The sequence below is a fragment of the Malania oleifera genome, chromosome 1, assembly GCF_029873635.1.
Source record: "Malania oleifera isolate guangnan ecotype guangnan chromosome 1, ASM2987363v1, whole genome shotgun sequence".
Taxonomy (NCBI): domain Eukaryota; kingdom Viridiplantae; phylum Streptophyta; class Magnoliopsida; order Santalales; family Ximeniaceae; genus Malania; species Malania oleifera.
In genome coordinates this window covers 148,050,295-148,072,476 of record NC_080417.1, presented here as the reverse complement: position 1 = coordinate 148,072,476, position 22,182 = coordinate 148,050,295, and the positions used below count along the sequence as shown (strand labels likewise).

The 22,182-nt window shown below is 34.3% G+C and overlaps 1 protein-coding gene across 4 annotated transcripts; it reads left to right on the top strand.

Annotated features, from left to right (window-relative positions):
* The first annotated feature begins 1,794 nt into the window (after positions 1-1,794).
* On the top strand, positions 1,795-21,428 carry LOC131150531 (OVARIAN TUMOR DOMAIN-containing deubiquitinating enzyme 2). 4 transcript variants are annotated; one of them, XM_058101323.1, is made up of 11 exons: positions 1,844-1,934; positions 2,068-2,113; positions 2,200-2,250; positions 2,630-2,713; positions 2,819-2,864; positions 16,063-16,171; positions 19,187-19,278; positions 19,446-19,508; positions 19,972-20,090; positions 20,746-20,821; positions 20,941-21,428. In XM_058101323.1, exons 4-11 carry the CDS (start codon positions 2,649-2,651, stop codon positions 20,995-20,997), a joined length of 627 nt encoding a protein of 208 aa, XP_057957306.1. In that variant the 5' UTR covers positions 1,844-1,934; positions 2,068-2,113; positions 2,200-2,250; positions 2,630-2,648; the 3' UTR covers positions 20,998-21,428. The 4 variants fall into 4 exon arrangements, with proteins under 4 accessions (XP_057957296.1, XP_057957291.1, XP_057957306.1 ...); XM_058101313.1 differs by lacking the exon at positions 2,068-2,113 and having other exon boundaries at positions 1,795-1,934; XM_058101300.1 differs by having other exon boundaries at positions 20,746-21,428.
* The last annotated feature ends 754 nt before the right edge of the window (positions 21,429-22,182 follow it).

Below are 22,182 nucleotides of genomic sequence, written 5' to 3'. Positions count from 1 at the left end.
ATTTGAGCTAAATGGGTTCGTCCTTAAATATTTTAACCCAATTTATGATCTAACTCATGCTCACTACATACTAAGCTCTTGTTGGGTTCATGCTTCATAGGCATAAACGTTACAATTTACTTGTGTTCTATGGTTTGTTCCTATTATGTGTTTTTGAACAAATTGACTATTTAATCATAATCTAGTCTAGTGGTGCTTACTTCCTATAAGAATATCTATTTTTCGATTTTTCCTACCTAGACTTTTATTCTAACTCTACCAACCCTTTGGCATGGGATGGATTGGAAACCCTTATGAAAAAGTACTTTTCTATAAACAAATAAAAATTATTTTAAAAGTATTTATATTAAAGTAGTTTGAGACTATTTATACAAGCACTTTTTTTTTAGAAAAATATTTTTTTGATAAATACTTATTTTTCTTTTAAAAAAAATAGTTTTAGAAAATACTTTTTAAAATAAGTACTTATTTAAGTTGTAAACCAAATACTACTTATTGAAAAAGTATTTAGTTTAAATATTTTTATAATAAGTACTTAATTGTTAAAATGTTTCAAACTGGGATTAGAAGCATTGAAACTAGTGTTTATTTTAAGTATGATCATTCATGCCCTTTTCATGATCAATGTTAGAAGGTTGGACCAACTTATCTACATTTGGGAGTAAGAAATTTAAGGCTTGAATTTGGATTTGAACAAAATGTAGTATAAAATAATTATTTTGTGTGTTTTTCTAATTCCACATAAACCCAAATTCAAATCTTGGAACTCAAGTTTCCAACAATACCTGAAGGAATTTATTAAGAATTATTAGTTTTGCTCCTTCAATTTAGGGTAATATTTGTTCCTTGATTTTTTATTTAAAAGAAATGCCTTCACAACATTTACATGTTATCCCATTACATAAATGTTAAATCTTTGACTAAGTTTGTTAATTCAACAATTATTCATGATAATTTAAGCAAATTAAGTTTGGCTTGTATCAATATATATGCTTAACTATGTTGATGTTACTTAGACACATGTCTATCACCGTCAACTACTATTGCGTCAAATTTCTTATATGATTACTTTGTTTATTTTTCATTACTCATAACTACGGGTTCTTTAGTCAATACATTTTTTAAAATTTCAAGATTTAGAATGGAAGAAAATTAAAAGACTAAGCTATGGAAAATAATTCTTATTTTTTATTTCTAGATTTCTATATTATTACATGCACATTGTTTTCTAATTTTTTAAAACATTATATAAAAAATGCAAAATCTAGAAAATAATAGAAAGACATTTTAAAATTTTTTTTATACAAATCTAGAAAATTTAAAAATAAAGTGAAAATTTTGTAATTATTTAAAAATAAAATAAAATAATTATTTTCTACATGTAAATGGTGTCAAATTTATTTATTTTCTCATTTTTTTTACACAAATGTTACAAAATTAAAAAATAAACTAACTTTTTGTAATTTCTTAAAAATTAACAATAAAATTAATAAAAATAATTTGTAACAACTAAACAAACTCTAACTTCTTTATCATTTTATATATAGTAGGATTTCTCGAAATGCATACTCTTACTTCTCCTACTTCATGACGTAAATGAACTTTTAATTCTTTTATACACTTATATGCATACACACAAATAAAGAAAACCTAGATCACAGGTACAAGAGAATCAAATTTACTTGTCAACTGTTTGGACTTGATTTATAACTCACTTAACTTGATTATATAGAGACAAGTTTTTAAATTTTATTATTTTTATTTTATATAAGTCATATAATATATAATTTATACAAAATAAGTCGTATAATATATAATTTATACCACATCATCGGTCTGACTTCTGCCCCCCACCCCAAATCTCAAACCTCATCTCACAGCACGCACAGATGCCAGTGCCAGACACCCTCTGAGCTCGCCAACACATTTCCCTAGTAAGATTTCACGAATCCCTTCTCAAAATAAAGTTCTCTATTTTTCATATATATATATATATTACTTGTTCATCATCTATTGCCCCCATATCCTTTTTTCTGATTTGAATCTGTTTTATCCTGCACCAATTAGATCTGAGAGTTTCATTGGACGTTTCCTATATTGTACACTGTATTGGGTATTTAAATATTTTTTTTTAAATAAACAATTTATCTCTAGAATTGCCCTTTATTCTATCGCTTTTGATTCTGTTTTCGTTTGTAGGTATACAAACGCCTTTGTCCCCGTCGATATCTTTACGATTTGGGTTGTTCGGTATGTAATTTGATTTTGATTGGTGTTTTTTTCCCCTTCTGTGAAATTTGGATATTGATGAGAACAAAGTTGCAATGAATTGGGGGTCCATTTGAAAATTTCTAGCAGTTATTGCTGTTTCCCTTCCCCCAGTTTCAAAATTGTCAGCTGGGTTTTATTTGTTTAATACTTTTTCAAGCGTAATTGCGTCTTGTTTTGTGTTTACTTCCTATAGTTATATCTATTTCTCTTTAGGTCGTCATTCACTCACAGGGCTGCTGTTCCGGATTGTGATATTACAATATATTGTTGGGTGGATGATGGATTTTCTGGAGTTCTATGCACTCCACTATTAGAACTTTGAATCAGCAAACGTGTTTGTGTTTGGGTTTGCTTTCAGGTGCATAATTGGTTGTGACATGGAAGGTTCAGTAGTCAGGAGGGTCATTCCTTCAGACAACAGTTGCCTCTTCAATGCTGTTGGGTAAATTTTTGACACATAAACCTTATATTTCTTCCTTTGTTTTAGTGGAGTGAACTTGTGTATTTTTTCCTCTGTTTTTTTTTCTCTTTGTTTGTTTATTTGTAGGTATGTTATGGACCATGACAAACACAAAGGCCCTGAGTTGAGACAGGTTATAGTTTATTATTTCATATCTGTTTCCAATACGTATACTATTATAGAAAGGTAATTCCCTTATGGTTGATGTTGTTTTTTAATTATATGCACTCCCTTGTGCATTTTCACAATCAACTCCCATTTTTTTTTTTTCCTGAAACTTTTGAGTTAGTTTAAAGTTTTAAATGAAATGGCACATTTTAGGAGCTGTGGAGCACACTAGTGTGTATTTATAATTCTTGAAGGCATTGTTGGTATGCTGAACTGTATATTCAGGATTAAGCACCTGATGACATTCGAGTATCAGAGACAAATGTAAACTCAAGTTTGACATGTTTCAAAGATTTTCCTTCATTTTTCATAATTATTTATCAGTCATATAATTTCTTTGTAGCTTAACAGATCTAGTAATGTTGCATAAATGCATGATATACAGTGTATGATCCACAACGTGAATGTTCTTCTGCAATTTGTTTTGATTTTTTAGCTTAAAATTCATGGAAGAAGCAAGAAGAAAAAACAAGAATTGAAAGCAAGTGTAATTTTATTAGAGCAAAAATGGGAAGTAAAGAAAGAAAAAGATGAAGGAAAGTAAGTGGATACCTCTAGAAATTGGCATTGAAACTAAAAATACCCCAATCTGCATAAGAATATTGAAAGATGTAGATAAGTTATTGAAAAAACTGCACTAATGGCTCTAAATCCTACCTAAACATAATTTTGCTCCCCAGAAGGATGGTTGTCAACACTGATCATCATGAGGGCTATCTTCTTTAGTTCTCTTAATGAAAGAAAATTCTTCAACAGTTTTGAAGAATTTGTGTCCATCACTGAAGGAAAACATGAATAAAAATCTATATTTTGTTTTAAAAAGTTGACTAGCATTGCCATATTTTTTGTATACTTAAAACAATAGTTATATAGGAAAGTGGCTTGGGTCATGGATAAAAAACTGTGATGTGCCTGGTTTGTTTAGTCTAAAAATGAACTATAAAGCGGTGGTGAGGGGATAGGCCAGAACAATGTCTTCAGTATTGTAGAAGTTAACTCCTGAAAGCAAGTTCTATTGATAATGACAGAAGTCAGTGAGGGCTGAATTGACTTGGTGGTAGGTGGCATTGATCTGGATTTGCTTGAAAAATATGACATGAGTTCAGGTGTGATTTGCTCGGAGTTGAAATATCTGTTTGTTCTCATGCATTCAGTAGTTGTGAATTGTGGATGTCTTTATTCAGTTCAGTATTGTGCCTGACTAACTGTTTTTTTAAATATTATGCTAAATGAATAGATTACATGGTGCACAAAAAGTGTTTGAATCCTTAGACAGTAAATGATGGTGTTCTTTTTATATCTTCGTTGTTTTAGTTTGGGCTTTCTATTTGAATAGATGAGCTAAAGTTGGTTTTGGCAAGACATAGGATGATAGGAATGGTTGTGAGTCATAAAGGAGATCACCCAATGAATGGGGGGTGAGAATGACAAGAAGAGAGAGGGGAGAGAGTTCTCCAGGGAGATTAGAGGACCTTTGACCTAATCATATCAATGATCACCACAGGGGTTTTTAATGTTGTTCAATGTGTGAGGGGCTACATCTGGCATATTTGCGCTGAATGAAAATACAGTTCTCTGGATCTGTGATTTCGTCTCTGAGTTAGATAACTGAAAATCTCTGAAAGGGTAAAATGGGTGCCTCAGTTGTTTATGGGCTATGGTGATCTTGGTTACCAACTTGTCATGTGGGTGCTAGACTTAAAGTTGTAGTAGTGGAGAAAGCGTGGTAGGGACTTAGTAAGAGTGCATCCAGAGCGTGTATAATATGATAATATATTTTATATTTTAATATTTATATGTAAGTTCCATTTTATTATTATATTGTGCAATAAATACGTGTGTATTTCTTCATTTTATGTATCATATTGATGTGTGTGTGTGTAAAATATATTTCTTTTTATGTTTCAATATTTTAATTATTTTGGATCAAAATTATATATGTATCTGTATCTGTATAAGTTAATATTTGATTAAACGCTTGTCCCAACTACCTTTGGCTTGCTGATAAGAGCATTGCCTCTATATGTTATCCATATGCAACTTTGGGAGGTTGGGGGGGTGGGTGGATGGGGCGTGGATTGGTGTAATTATAATTAGGATCAAATCAAATGGAAATGAACTAATCCATGCAATATGAAAGAAAATAAAGAGAGTATGGAGAAGAGCAATGCAAACTCTTCATAGTGGTTTGGCTTCCCCAAGCCTATTTCCACTCTCTTAGTTTCCACTATCATCAAGAACTTACTACCCCTTGCTTTCACAGAGGCAAGGACACAAATCAGAACTCTTTGCTTTGACTGAGGCAAGAACACAACAACAAATAAGATCCTCACAAGAATAGGTTTATTCAAATTGAAAGATCAGATGTGAATAGACAAACTTCCGAGTAACAATATCAAAATATGTCACAAAAGTTCTGGTATTTTATAGTTCTGGTATTTTATCTCTTTGAAAGAAGATGTGCAAATCAACATATTAGAGAGATATTGAGGGTAATAAGATTAACTGTTAGAAACAGTCTCTTTGATGTTCTGTTGGTCTTAGAGGGCATAGATATAGACTTTGGGGTCAAATGAGCATGTTTTTGCTCATTATAATTTATCAAGTGCTCTGATTGCTTGACCTCGATCCATCAACCTAACCCTTGGGCTTGGCAAAGTATCCCTTGGACTGGACAACCTGTCACTAGCCGTTATATTGCCATTGACACAAAAGAGAAAGCCTAAAAAGTAGAAGCTTTATTTGGAGTGCAATACTTGAAAGAATCAACATCAGTGATTTGCTTCAGAAGGGAAGGCCTAATAAGGCCTGGTCAAGTGTCACCTGATGTTTGTATCCTTTGTTTAAGGAGTGGAGAGACTTGCTCATATCTTTTTCTTTGTGTCCCTTCCCTTTGGCTGTTTGGAATAAATAATTTGTATATCTGGTGAGATTTGGGCTTGCCCACCACACTGAAGGTGTTTTGTACTAATTACATTTAGGGGTTTTGGCAAAGGAAAGAATGGGAATGCTTTTTGGTGACACACTGGATGGCTATTATTTGGTGTGTTTGGCTGGAGAGGAACGCTAGAATCTTCAAAGGTAAGGCTATTGCCAACAGTTTGCTTTGGAGTAGAGTGATTTACCTTGTGTTGCTGTGGGTGTTGGCAAATGGCTTTCTTCGTCATGTTTCTTTGGAAGACCTGCAACCGGACTGGTTGGCTGTGCTTCATTGAGTTTTTTTTTGGTTTATGATGTTGATTTGTGTAACTAGTTTCTATTGATGTAAAGGGAGGATTTCTTATTCTCCCTGTTATTTTTCTTTCCTTTTTCCTGTTCTCTGTTTCATTTTCTGATATGCATTGTTCTCTCTTCTAATACAATTATTTGTTTATCCCAAAAAAAAAAATGAAGTTTGCACAGATCAGTCGACCTATCATGTGTTTGACCTTTTTGCCACATTTGGTTGTCCTGTCATTTAGCACTTTGCACGAAGTAGCCCTTCTTCATTTTGAATTCCTTTTTAAAACCTAAATACTTTTTCAATAAATTTGAGGTTTAAAACAAGGTTTCTTTGTATTATAAGATGATAAAAAGCATGGAGTTTAAGCAGATAATGTTAGAGATTGAGATAATAACTTATTCAAAAAGACAAATTGAAGTTCTTCATGCTCTCCAAATCTTCTAACTCTAATGACTTGAAAACCTATTGAACCACAACTCAAACTCAAGTCATAGTCCAAGGAGTTTGTTATCATCAAAACTTAGTTAAAAAAACTTCGGGGCTAACACATTATGTGTCTCAATTTTCCTTGGCAACAAACTTTGGAGGCTTGGAGCTAGTGGGTAGTGATTCAATGACAGCTGGATTGCGAATGTACATGTGGTGCTTAATATTTGGCTTATTCGCAAAAATTTGGTCTCAATACATTGCGGATTTGACCCCCAAATTTTGCAAATTTGACATGAATTCCCTTTGCTATAGGTGTAAATTTGCTGCCTACTTCTCGTGGAATGGGTTATTTAGGGAATGACAGAGGCAGGTGAGATTTCTGGGAGGACTTGAAAATTTTTAGGGGCAAGTGGAATCTTCCATGGTGGATTTTTATTGATATGCATAACTTGATTGATCCAGCGTTACAGGGAGAAACTTCACCTGGCAAAACAACAGAGAAGTCACTTTCTTTTACCGGATCTATGTTGATTGGGAGGGTTTATTTCTCAGTATTCTACAGGAGTGTCTCCCCAAATCACCAAGGTTACTCCCCATTTTCCATGATTATGGATGTATTTCTTGTGGTAGAAGTCTTCCCCATTCTTCTGCTATGCCCATCAAACCTTCTTCTTTGAGTGACATTTTTTTCAATAAAAAATGTCACTCAAAGATGATTTTTTTTTTGACTTATTGAAAGCATGGTGGAGCTCTTATTTTGTTTAAGGGCCCAGTTTTGCATGATTGTGGATCTGTATGGCATGTGGTTGAAGTCTTCCATTCTTTTGCTTTGTCTATCCAACCTTTATTGGCGAGCCACATATTTCCAATTCAAAAACATGTGGCTCAAAGATGATGGTTTAATTTAGTGAGATCATGGTGGTCGTCTTATTTTGTTGAAGTTAACCATAGCTGCTGCTTGGCAAAAAGCTGAAAATTTTTCTTGGGGGTGATCTGAAGAAATGGAATGGGATGTTTTGAGAAAGTTAAAGTGAAGTTGACCCAATTGAAAAATCAAATTGAAGAGCTGCTCGGTGAAGGACAGAGCTCCCTCTCAATGGAGGAAAGAGCTCATAGGGACAATCTGATAGGCAAAGTTTGTAGACTTATCATTCAATTGGAGGCAAAAGTTCCCAGCTCATTAGCTGGTCTAAGGGGTCAATAAAACTAGATCTCTCCATAGGAGTGCCCATTCTCACAGTAGATGAATTTACATCAAGAGTATTTGCATTAATGGGGTCAGCTGCATCGAAGAGGATTGTATATTGAGTGCTATTGTTGATGAACACTTCCACAATAGACTATTATAGGAGACTCGCCTTGATGGAATGGATTTCTCCACAATCAAACAGAAGATAGATCCTGGCAAGACCTTTTGCATGCTAAGCAAGGAAAAAAGAATAGTTTGACAATAGTATGATTTATAGTTATTACTCTTTGCTTAACATAATTTCACCTGTACTATTTTTAATACAGGTTTCATTAACGTGGTTTTCCCAATTCATCATTACAATCCCTTGATAGAAGGGTATATCTTTTGATTCTAATTTGGCATGCTAGCTATTTTAAAGTTGGAGTATTTGTTTTAAATGAGGCTGCACCTAACATTTAGAAATTAGGCTGCCTACATACCCTCCAATACAGATCAGGCAGGCCATATTTATAAAATTTGAATTATTTTGAATTAGATATTTCTCACTACCACCCATTTAGGAATGAGTTGCCTATGTACCCTTAGTGAGATCAAGTCAAACATAGTTCAAAAGTCATTTTATTAAAAGGAGTTGAAGACAAAAAATATTTATTACACCACAAGTTTGTTTGTGAAATTTTGATTTGAGGAATTTCAATGAGTCAAAGACTTACATTTAAATAGTTTCTGTGATTGGGCTTAAAACTCATGACTTAGTTTAGAGTCTAAGATTCTATTTTAATTGAATTATGGTAGTTAGAAATTCTGTTTTAATTTAATTTTGGATTGGGTTTAGCATCCTATTTAATTTGAATCATATAATCTAATTTAATTTAATTTATTAATTGTGGTTTAAACCCATAAATATTTAGAGTAAAAAACTTTAATTTGGACTGGGTCCATCTCCCACATTTTAATGTAAAATTTGAGACTCTATTTTAGCTGAATTTTGGGTTTGGGTTCAATGCTTACATTTTAAGATGCAGACTCACAGACTCTAATTTAGTTAAATTTGAGTTTGGGTTCAATAATCAATACTAACATTTTAATGTTGGGTTAGAGACTCTAATTTAGTTGATTTTGGGTCCAGGTTTGACACCCACTTTTTAATTTTGAGTCAGAGACTAATTTATTTTACATCAGGAAAACTCTTTTAATTTAGAAGAGATAAGTCTTTAACCTGCCATTTGGTTTGTGGAATCAGATCAGGAATGGAATCAAGTTTCAGGAATCGAATTGCATTCATGCATTTGGTTTGCAGAATCATGGCCAGAATACAATTCTGCTTGCAATACTGATTCCATCATTTGGGGGAATTGTGATTCCTGCTCAAATGGTCTGGAATCCATTTTCATTCCATGGAATCAACCCATTTCCCTTAACATCCACCCATAATTTAAAATTTTACTCCTTTTCCAGAACCAAGCCTGGTAATTCCCCTTCTGTTCAAACACATCAGGAACCCCCCTCTCTCCCTTTCATTCAAGCACAGCAAGCTCCCATTGCTGCCGCGCTGCTGCTGGCTCTGTGGCTCCCAACATTACTGCACTTCTGCTGGCCAGATCTCCTGCTCTCTCTCTCTCTCTCTCTCTCTCTCTCTCTCGTTCTCAGCTGTGAACCACCATTGCCATCTCTCCTTTGTTGGCCACCTCTCTCCACTGGAGCGCTCCACCACTAGCTATGTAGCTCCCGTCGCCACCACTTTTCTGCTGCCAGATCTCCTGCTTTCCCTCTCTCTTGCTTCAGTTGCAAGCTGCCATCTCTCCTCGATTCACCATCTCTCTCCACCAGAGCACTCCCTTTCTTCCCACACTTAGCCTCCCTCTCACCTCTCTCCATTGGATCTCCTGCTCTCTCTCTCTCTCTGTCTGATTCTATTCCGTTTCCAGTAATCAAAACAAAATTTTGATTTTTAAAAGGTAATTTTGGAAAATAGCTTATCTTTCATTTCATTCCCATAGTCATTTCATGCAAGTATCCAAGCGCAGTAATGGTATTCCAATGTTGATTCTGTTCCAGTCTCGATTTGTTCCAGTTTTGATTCCATTATGACGTTAATTTTATACCACAAACCAAACAATGGTAGCTATGGCAGGCATGGTCAGTTCAGCCCCACAAGGAGGTAAGGGTCTGAAGGACCCCGGCCAACTCTTGAAAAATAAGTGGATATAGAAAGTCATATTGTCAAGATCTATCTCGTTCTTTCCCAGGTTCCCAATCATTAAAAAAAAATAAAAGAAATAGTGTAACGAAAATGTTGGCCCTAAGGTTCTTAGATTTCCACTACTCCAAAACCTCTTTTATTCAAAACCCGATGACCTTGTTCGAGGGAAATGGCATTCCAGTCTCAGATTCATCCAATCTTCAATAAGTTTGTGTTTGTTGAGTCAAACTATCATAGGTTATATCGGAGAGAAACTTGAGAAGAGAGATACCCCATTGTAGAATAGATAAGTTAGAAAAGAAATAAGTTACCATACATTTTATAGCCTTCCTTTATTTTCCTTAGCAATAACCTTCTTTGTGTCTTGCCTTTTCTCTCTCTCTCTCTCTCTCTTCACTTACTAGCCATGAGGTCCTGCTTCAGGCTGTCTCCCCTTGTCTTGGTTTTGCATGAATTCATATTTAAGGATGAGAAGGGGTGGAGTCATGGGCAGTTTCTCAATCTAATACCCCACATTGCCTCTTTCCCCAATTTGGCTAAACCTTTTCTTTGCTACATTTATTAAGTCTCAGTTGTTCTCTTTTTTGCGGATTTCTTGTCCTCAGCTTTTTATTTCTCATCTCTCTTGATGAAATTTCTTCCTTTGTGAAAATATGATTATATATTGAAGACTAAGTTGTAGTCCCAAGAGGGGGGGTGAATTGGATTTAAAAATTTTCTTTTAATTCTTTTCAAGAATCCTTAACTTCTTTTTCTTCTTTTAATGAATTATTTACTTCTTGTTGATTTATTCAAATACACAATAAATACTTTCAATCCACAACCACAACACAAGTATTTAAACAAACAAGTTACCAATCAATCAATCAAACCAATCAATTTTCCAATCAACCACAATATCCAAACTAAGATAGAAGATTCAGCTTGTGTTTGTTTACAGCCCTGTAGTTAATGAATTTGCTTTCTTAAAATGAGGTGCAATCCAATACTCTTTCCAAAAGCTTAGACATTAAATAAACTTTTAGTTTTAAGAATCTTTGAGTGTTTCACCAATCAAAATACTCCCTTACGGTTTCCGCAAAGAGTGGATCAACCAACATACTCCCTTTCGGTTTCGGCAATTCCAAAAACAAATTAAGCTTAAGTTTACGTAATATCAAATCCACGTAGTATTTATGATTAAAGAATTTAAAACATCCACGCAATTTATATATATACTAAAAATAAATAGCAAAGGAAAGAGAGAGTGAGACCACGGTTTTTACGAGGTTCGGCTTATACCCAGCTTATGTCCTCGCCTTTGGCAAACCACCAAAGGATTCACTAAAACCAATTCCTTTGCTGAGCGGAACAACACCGTTTACACACTCCTTCAGTAGGCTAGAGCCCGCCTCTCCAAGTGATATCCCCTCACTCGGTCACTCCTTCAAATAGGTTAGGGCAACACCTCTCTAAACAATATCCCCTCGCTTAGCCAACGATCCAACAATCTTGGAATCGTCACAATCTACAAGAATACAAGATAAACTCTGCGTACAAGAACACTCTCAAAACAGAGCAAATTTGTACAAGTTAGAGATCTTAATATACTTCAAAGCAAATACTAAATAGAAAATACGAAGCTCAAGATTTAGATGTCACCAAAGGTTCTTTCTTATAGATAGAGAAAAACGTAGTTGCAAATCAAAACCAAGGCTTTTGATCAATCAACAATTTCGTAGAGTTCTCCCAACAAAAGTGTGAGCACGTATGGATTTAGGAGAGTATAAACGTTGAATGCTGGTATTGCTTTTTTGTGTGTTTTTTCATTGAGCAAGAGAGGTATTTATAGACTTCTTAAAGAAAAGTTTCCTCATTTAACAAGTTGACATGAAGTATTTAGATAACTTTTCAAAAGATATTAAATCATAGAATTAATTTTGAAAAATTTCTCGTATAGTTCAAAATTCAAAATCTCCGTAGAGTTAGTCGGCTTAATCACTCAACTAGGTCATTTTTGTTCTAGTTAGTCAGCTGACAACATTTTGTCTCAAAAAATTAATTCTGATAAATTGGCAGTTGGCTGACTCAACTATATTCAAAATAGTCAGTCGACTGGACAGACCAGGGAGTCATTTGGCTGACTAATCCCAGTTCAAAAATGGTCAGTCGGCTGGACAGGTTTTTCATTCATTATGTTTGTCAGTCGGCTAGACAGACCATTCTTTTTCAAATATTTTCATTTTTTATTTTTAAACTCTAGTTTATTTTGAAAAACTTAAATACAACTTTTTCAAAATCATTTTCAAGGGTTTTTCAAGAGATGGTCTTGAAGTCTTTTGATCCTAAAGAGCTTCATATATCTAAATAGTATTGGATTGAAGTACTTACAAATATCTTTATAAGCATGAACTCATTTAGTTCTAAGTCTTCAAGTCTCTTGAGGTTCAGCTTTACTTCAAGTCCTACTTAGCCTTTAAGCTCTTTATTTGTCTTTTATTGCTTCAATATTCCGAGAAGCTTTCACTTGATTGACTTTGATTTCCAACTTGCTTTCATGATCATGAGTGTTGTTTTACTTAATCCTAAAATAAAGTCACTTAACAACACATGTTAAAATATCTTTCATTTATTGTCATCAAAACAAGATTGAAAAGTCTAGTTAGGCACTTAGGCCAACATATGCATAGGCAGTTACAATTGCCTTTACCCACATTTTTTTTAATTCTTTATTTTTTCTTGTCTTTTGTTTTAGGCAATATCATATTGCCATGCAGTATATTGATGCGTTGATTATGAGTTATTTCATATACAATTTCTTCTGCAATGTACCAGTCTTTTTATGCCATGTCGATCCCATTTATGAACAAATTTTTACAATTTGGCGTTTGATTTATTTAAAAAATTTGTGTTCAACACCTGAAGAGGAAGTTCTTGCTGTGCTTAATTATTGCCAATGGGGAAAAAAACAACCCTGGTCCAGATGGAAAGAATGGAAATTTTTAAATCTTGCTGGGATATTTTTAAAAAAAATGAGATACTGTCAACTTTGAAACAGTTCTTTGAGCATGGAAGCTTTGAGAAGAGTCTCAATGCCACCTTTGTTGTTTTAATCCCAAGAAAAAAGGAAGGGCAAATAATACCGAGGACTTTATAACAGTCACCCTGATAAGAGGTGTTTACAAGCCCCAAAGCTAAGATTCTTGTACTTAGGGTTGAGATGTTCATTGGGAAGGCTATATACGAATGCCTTTGTGCTTGGGAATCAAATTTCTTGATGCAGTGCGGGTGGCTAACAAATTTGTGTCCAGATTGAAAAAGGCTGACCCAGGTGATCAGGTCTCATATGAGAAGGCCTTCGGTCACATGCTGGGATTTTTTTAATAGTCTTGAAAGAATGGATTTTGGAGCAAAATGGAGGCAATGGATCAAATTATGTTATCTCTTTTTTCCACTTTTCTGTTATTATCAATGGATGTATCAAGGGTTCCTTAGCTCCAGAGGAGCCATGCAAGGTGACCCATTCCCCCCCCCCCCCCCCCATCTCTTCATTTTGATTATGGAAGTTCTGACTTGGTTGCTTAAGAAGACTATGTAAGGGGCTTTCTTAGAGGCTTTAATGTCAGTCTTTCAAACAACACAAGATTGAATGTATGCAATCTATTTTTCTAGTAAAAAAAAATGTCCAATCTTTTCTTTTCCAATAACTCCAGTTTTTTCTGGGTAGTGCAGAAGAAAAAGCAATTTTGTTCATTAGGAGGCATAATTTTAATGGTTTGAAGGCTCTTGGGCTTTATGGTGAATGTCAAGAAGAGTTAGACCACCCTGTGGAAATAAGAAGCTTGAACTGCCTTGTTGCTAACCTTGGTTGTTTGGCTGGGGAACTTCCACCTATCTACTTGGGACCAAGGTCTTAAATTTCGATTTCGATTTTAAAAAATAACGGAAATTGAATTATTTGTGAAACTTTAGAAATGGTTAACAAACATAATCATGTAAGTTTTAGGACTAATATATTATAAGTTAAATACATCTATGTTGTGTATGAGGTGGAAAAGTTGTAATACAGTATGTGTATCAAACATATTTGTAAGATAATGTACAGTAAACATTTTCAACTAATACAAATGAAATTCATAAATTATTTAAATATTATTTATTATACAAATAATGATAGTTTAGACATAAATGGTTAAATAAAATGCTGCTGTAAGTTTATTTTTTCATATAATTTCAAAAGCATTTGTAATAATATTTTGTTTTGATAAAAATAAATAAAATAAATTAAGAGAGAAATTTCGCTGCACTCCTAATTCTCTTATTTTAATTTCAAGGAAATTTCATTGTATGGTTAAAATTTTGACAAGTTTCGCTGAAATTTCGAGATTTCGATAAATTTCGGGATGATTCCTGGAGATTTCGATGGAAATTATGCAAGATGGAAATTGGCTGCCATTTCGATTTCGAGGGTGACAGAAACCGGAAATTTCGACAATTTTGTGGAAATTTAAGACCATGCTTGGGACTATAGGAAGAAAATTTAAAAATAGGGCTTTGTGGGACAGTATTTTGGATATTCAAAAAAAAGCTTGCTGGATTTTTTTTTTGGGGGGGGGGGGAATATCTTCCTGACAGTGTCAGGCTCTCTCTTTTGAAAAGCACTCTTGCCAACCTCTCAAAATACTGCATTTCCTTTTTTTTTTTTCTACTATCCCTCCTTGAGCAGGCAGAAAGCTTGAGAAAATTCAGGGGGATTTCCTGTGGATTAATGTTAATGAGGTCAAGAAGCATCATCTGGGTTTGAAGAAATTGCAAATTTTCCATCTGGCTTTGCTTGGCAAATGGTTGTGGAGATTTGTCACAGAAAATGATAGCTTGTGTGAGGGCCATCTTTTGGTGTGTGGTTGGGGCGGGGGGGGGGGGGGGGGGGTGCGGGGGGTGCGCTAGCGAGCGAGCTGGTTTGACTCATTTATACCCCTAGTCATCTATGATAAATTTGGGACTCTGAGAGGGGGTCAGTTTGTGCATGCAGCGAACACTCTGCATGGGTGGGGGTGGGGGTTGGGGCTGGGGAAAGGTACAATTGGTGGAGTTCAGGAATCCTCCAAATACATTGGTTTTTCAGTTGGCAATGGCAATAGAATTAGAATTTGGCTGGACAAGTGCTATGAAGATGATTCAGTAAAAAATTATTTCCCTGCTGCATTCAACAGCTTGAGAAGCAAAGATGCTCTGGTCACTAAATATGTTCTCAGGAGGAGAATGGGACTATCTGGAATTTACACTTTAGAAGGGACTTGCATGATTGAGAAATTGAAGAAATTTGGAACCTGATCCTAGCATTAGATTCATTCAGATGGAAAGGTGGAAAGAGTTGGAGTTCTCAGTCAAAAATTACAGCCATATGATCAATAGAGGCAAGCATACTTCTATCCACAAAAAAAATTATTTCTTTGCTGGGAGGCCACCTGGGATGCTATATTCAAAGGGAACAACTTTGGAAAAGAGTAGTGGTGATGGTTGATTGGAAGATCAGAGGCAGAGATAGGAACTCGAAGAGGATATGGAACCTTGCTTCCCTTTGTTGTTTTGTGCTTATCTATGGAGCGAAATAAAAGAGCTTTTGAAGGATGGAGCTGCCTATTCAATACCTGAATGGTTCTGCTATGCTTTATTTTCTTGGAGTCCTGGAAATTTTTGTTCACGACCTGTATACTTGGATTGATTTTCTTTTTAATCGCTGATCGTATAGCTTTTCATCTTTTGTTTGTTCCTGGGTTAGCACCACTCAGTGTTTTTGAAGCACACTTTTTTTATTTCTTATAAATATATAAAAAAAGGAGCCCCAAGGCATAACACGGTACTCATACAATGGATTAAAGATTTTTATGTGATCCTTTTTATTCTTCACCCTTATATTTCTTCTTTGCATCTTTTGTTTGCATCTTTTAAAAATGTCATTAAGTCATAACATCAATATTGGCACAGACGGCATGTCAATGTAGTCATACTTAACATTTCATTACCACAGAGGTACAAATTATACAATGCGTTAATGGCTTTTTGTGGGTTTTTTTAATTATTATTTTTCCTACCGTATATTTCTGAACTTTTTGTTATGTTTTGTCCTGTTGAAGGTTATTGCTGCAATAGTGACTAGTGATCCAACAAAATATTCTGAAGCTTTCCTTGGGAAACCAAATGAAGAATATTGTGTTTGGATTCTTGACTCAGAGAAATGGGGAGGTGAGTTTGAACTTAATTGCTCTCCTGATAAGGGCATTACTGGATTTCTATACGATAAATTAAAGACATTTAATATGAACTTGCAATCGCTGGACATAATAGTCTAGTTGCTTCATTCCTATACCCAATACTGGGTCAAAGGATCATGGTTGACAGAGTATGCATTAGCCAAAGTGATGCTTGTACTGAGTTCTGCATGTCTAGCCTTGCATTTTATGTAGTGGCAATCACTGCTTAATGGTGCTTTCTTGCATGGTTCTACCTTTCCCTCTAATTATAAAAAGCAGGTTGGTCATACTGAATTGTACTGCCATGTGGGGTTCTTTGGGGGTTTAAATCTTGATATGTGTTTTAACTGAAAGGGATTTGATACATTGTCATTTTTGAAAGCTATTGTGATTTGCGACGTTCTTGAGTTTTTGGTATGAAACTAGAGTGTGGAAGTGCAACTAATGCAGCGACAAAGACACCCCACTCATTGGATGGAGTCCTGCCTTGTAATCATGAGCAACATTGAGCCCCTCTCCCCTTCTCCCATCGTCCTTTTTTCTGCAGTTTGGGTGATTACTGGGCCAATGGAGTTGTGCTGGCTTATAGCCTAGTCTAGGATGGGTGGCCATAGAGGACAAAACTCATGAATTCTGAGATTAACCCCGTAAAAGTACATACTTGAAGTTGTTCATTTGAAAAGATTCAGTTTGAAAATTTTTGGAGTATGTAGGAGGGTGACATAAATCAAATCACTCTCCCTAGAGCTTGCATTTTTAGGACCATAGGATACTCATGCCCTGAGCTGCTCATATAGGAAGGATGGGAATGCATGTTTAGGTGGGCCTAAAAAAATGCAAGACCTTCTACACAAGGCTCCCACACCATACCAGGGCTGGAGAGTTCATGATGTACACAGCCTTACCTTCACAACTGAAGAGGCTCTTTCCTTGATTTGAACCTATGATCTTCAAATTTGAATGTAACACCCTTGCAATTTGCTCAGGCTCGCCCTCAATATGTTTAGCATGTATATGTTACTTGTTCATTTGTATTGGGTGCTACTTATGCTATGATTTTTATGTAGTTTTTATTGGTTTGCAGGGGCTGGTTGTTATCATTGTCAAAAATTAAGAAAGCGAAACATAAACTAAATAACTGCCCATCTGTTTTATTAATTTCTAATAAATATAACAAACTTAAACCTTAACTGAATGCATTTTCATTTTTTTTCCTTGGATCAAATGACAATTGATAAATATGACTGAACATTGAAATTGCAGAATACAAAGTAAAATATGCTAATTAGTAATTACTGTAATAAAAATAGAAATTAATTATAATTATTTTACTTAAATATTATATTTCCAACTCATTTTTAGTATTCCAAGAATAATGCTATTGTATATGAATGTTGAAAATTGGTGAAAATATTATTTGGATTGTTATTATTTTTTAAAAAAAAAAAATTAGAAAATTTAGGGATATTTTATTCAATTTTATTTTAAATTCACATGGAAATTCAATTTTGAATTTTTCATTAAAAAAATCATGGACATAATGATTTAATACATGTAAGTGATTATAGATACCAAAGTACTATGGTAAAATGTTACCACGACGATTGAAAATAGAAAACCTAAGGACATGTCTAGCTAAGGAAACAAATTTTTTTCCCCCCATTTTTAGTTTTCTAAAGAATTTAAAAAATGGTATCTTATTTTTCAATTTTCCAGGATTGTGATAAAAGGAAGAAAATAAATGGTTTGTTTAGTTGTGGAAAACAATTTTCATTTTCCATTTCTAGATTTCCAAATAATTACAAAAATGACACCTTTTTAAAAAAATTTCCAGAACTTATCTAAGAAATTAGATCTAGAAAACCGTGAAAGGTGTTTTCCAACTTACCTATACAAATTTAGAAAATTGGAAAACAAGGGGCATTTATGTAATTGTTGGGAAAAATTAAAGTGGAAAATAAGACTATTTTCCAAAACTTTTTATCAATTTACAGTTTTTTTACACAAATGTTACAAAACTGAAAAAGAAGCAGTCTTTCTTGTGATTCTTTGGAAAACTAAAAAGAGAATGAATATTATTTTCTACAACTAAACAGACCCTAAAAATATTTAGCTGTAGTTGTTCTCACAATAGAAGAAATCAAATAACCAAAACTGAAAACTAATGATGCAGATAAACGAGTTGTTGCCACCTTTTTCTTTGTGACGAAAACATAAATAGAAACTATACTAGACACTCAAACAGCCCCTTAATTTGATTGCAGCTTAAACTCCTTAGCAATCATTGTAGCCAAGATTAGCAAACTCTGTGTGAGATTATTTGATTCTTTTATACTTTTTAGGTGGCGTTTATTGGGGAACACAAATTACAACATGAAGTTTGCAAAGAGTTACGAGATGGCCTTTAAAAGGCATATAAAGAGTTTAAGCTGCAATCAAATTAGCATATAAATAGTTTAAGCTGCAATCAAATTAAGGGGCTGTTTGAGTGTCTAGTGTTGGAAGCACCATTAGGAGCAAGCCTAGATTCTTATTTATGTTTGCAAGTCTCTATATTTTCAAATAAGCTCAAACAAAAGTTCTGATGCATTTTAATGGTCTGTTTGCATAATTGATGTGCTTGTTGCTTGTATTCTCTCCTTGCAATCAAATGGATCGTTAATGCAAATAAAAAACTGGAGAGCATGGTTTCGTGTCTAGTTGTCTATGCACTTATTTTTTTTGTATAATATTAGTTGCCTTACAATACCCAACTATGAGACCTGAATTGGACTCTTACAACATAAAGGCCTCATTTAGATGATTTTCTTAGTAAATTGTTGGGTTTCAAATGCTTGACAAGTGCTTAGCTTTTTGGTAGTTATACAAAAATGTTGTTGGGCAACATGTTGATTTCATGTTTTGATGTGATTGGCATGAAATTTCAGTGTTTCACTGCTGTTACCTGGTCTTGATAGATTACACCTTTGGCGCTTAAGCTAACTTTACACATGTTTTTGCTGTGAAGGTGCCATTGAGCTTTCAATATTGGCAGATTATTATGGACGTGAAATTGCTGCATATGATATCCAGACTGCACGATGTGATTTGTACGGTCAGGTTAGCATTAGTCATGTTTTATTAAATTAACATTAGTGAGCTTTTTGCACATTTGGTTAGCATTAGTCATGTTTTATTAAATTAACATTAGTGAGCTTTTTGCACATTTGATTTTTGTTAACCTCAGCATGATGACTTTTATCCTTTCCTTGGATTCCATTCAACAGAACAAGAGCTATGATGAAAGAGTCATGCTGATTTACGATGGGCTCCATTATGATGCTTTAGCTGTATGGTGCTTCTTCATCCATTCTATTTTTTTTTTATTCCATTTCATTTTTTTGTGGGCAACATTTTGTTATGGCAATCAAAGAAGTGTTAATAGATGGAAAGAGACTTTTATTGTTTGTGCGAAGGGCTTTAGCCAATATGTATTTCTAGGTTTTGTCTGGTTCACTCATGGTAGAATTCCTTTGCAAAAGTAATCCGCTAAAACTGTCTTGAGGACCAATCTCATATTCATTCAAAAGAAGAAACAAAACCCAATTGGATAAATTTGTGCCAAGTAAACTGTTAATCAAATGTTGATATGTACACTGTAGCATGCAGGGGTCAGTGGTAAAATTATCTATATGATAATGTGCCGTTCTTGCATAATTGAACTCTCTGTTCTCTAATTCCTCGTTTGTAGATCTGCTGTTTACTTTCATTTCCAACTTATTTGGTGGTTATTTTTCATAATTGCATCAATAGGTAACGCCCAGTGAAGGAGCTCCAGAGGCATTTGATCAGACAATATTTACAGTACAAAGAGACAGGACCCTGGGGTCCATTGATAGGCTTGCCCTTAATCTTGTTAAGGAACAACAAAGGTATTGCTTGAGGTCTTACAGAGGATCCAATTCATGAGATATAATTTTGTAAATACTATAAGTAATGACTAATAAGTCCCAACTCCAACTGCAAGTACAAAATATGAGCATGCTTAAAAGTAAGACTAGTGAAATGTTCATGGTTAAGGTCTTAGAGGTGGATTGCCTCTTTCTTTAAGGTGGTTTATTATAGATGCAGACATACCCATTATATATTGTTATCAGTCCTTTGTTGCTGTGATTTCACAACCAAAATTTCAAAATACAGTATGTTAAGAAGTCAAGTTTTCAAATGCTAGATCTTATTTTTTATTCGTGGTTTGCTCATGCATGACAAACTATTTGCACTATCACTGAACACTGAAGAGATCTGTGAACGGTTTTGCCCATACCTTCATACCAACTTTGTGAGAATGGGAAGAGAAGCTGACCAATGAATTGAAAATTTTATATCCTAGATTTTTGTTGTCTATTTATTTAATCAGAACATTCCGAGGCACTGTTTTTTTGATGAGTTTATCAACAGCCTTCTTGAGAGTCCTTTTATTGCTCTTTTAATTCTTTTGGTCTTGATTGCAGAATCTCTTAGTAAATCATAAAATGATCCTGTATGATCATGATCATGTTCTAATTCCATTCTCTCCTGCCTTGTCAGTAAAAGAAGGTTTACTGACACCGCCAACTTCACTTTGCGGTGCGGGGTGTGCCAAATTGGAGTTATTGGCCAGAAGGTTCTCTCTCATCAAGTCATTATGCTAGCTTTTTGCTCTTTCTGTCTTCGAAAACTATGCTCTGGTGCTGAACTTTCAGCAGATCACTCCTGAGATTGAATTGGATTGTGAATATGCAGGAGGCTGTGGAGCATGCACAAGCGACGGGGCATGTCAACTTTCAAGAGTATAGATGAGAGGAATTAACCTTGTGAAACAGACCCGAAATAGACCCATATTCTTTCAGTGAACTACTCTAGAGTCGAGACCTAGTTCACCGAGTCCTGCAGCTTGGTCAATAATTTACCTGATTGGGATTGCTGAAGATCCAATAAAAGTGGCATAAGATGGGGAACTTCTGTTGTAGAATGTTGTGTTATAGCAATTGAATGTTTATTTTTGCCTTTTATTTGTGAATTCTCGTGGATGAATTGTTAGTACTATCAGAAGAAGAGATGTGAGATTGGTTGCTGTTTGGCTTCTACTCTGCATCGCGTTTGATGCAGCGTCCGTAAGTTGAGTTGCTAGGGATGGTTGTTGGCACTAGTTGTCCACTCTAGCAGCTTCACTTCTCTGGCACAGTAAATTACTTGCACTGTTAATCCCATCATTTGCTGAATTTGAATTACTGGTGGTGTTTGGTTTTGTGCTTTCAAGATTTTTTTTTTTTTTTAAAATTATTTTGGTTGCCATTCATGTTCTAAATTATATTTTATCTTTACGTTGTTAAGTAATATTAAAAATGAAACTTTATTGTGATATGATTAAAATAAATTAAAAAGTAAATGTTAATAATCTCTGAAAAAACAAAATTTTTAGTTAAATTGTAGACTTTTTTAACTGGTCTTGTTCCAAACTGAAGAACACCAAAGAAAAAGAAAATCTAAAAGATCTTTTTATAACGTTTGGTTATGAAGAGAAGGAATGAAAGATACTTCATAAATATGTGTGTGTGTGTGTGTGTATATATATATATATATATTAAACTAATGAATAAAAATTGAATTTTATAATCCTTTTTGATGTTCAATTGAATTATATACTTTTGATTTTTTTTTTCTTAATTTTTAATTGCATTTGAACAGTTTTCTATTTTTAAATAGTATTTGATATAGAAGAACAAATAATAGAAAATTTATTTTTAAAAATAAAATGCTCTTTACCGGTGTGGTTGGAGAGAGCTTCATAGAAACAACAGAAATTGTGGCATTTGAACCTAGCATCATTGTAATGTTAAAAGTAAAATTGAAATTTAAAGTAGTATGTGATGGCATGAACTTTAAGTAGTAGATAATCCCACACCCTACGACCCAAATTCGGACTTGCGAAACACATAAATGTGTCTTACAGACAACCCCCTAAGATAATTGATCTTATTTCCC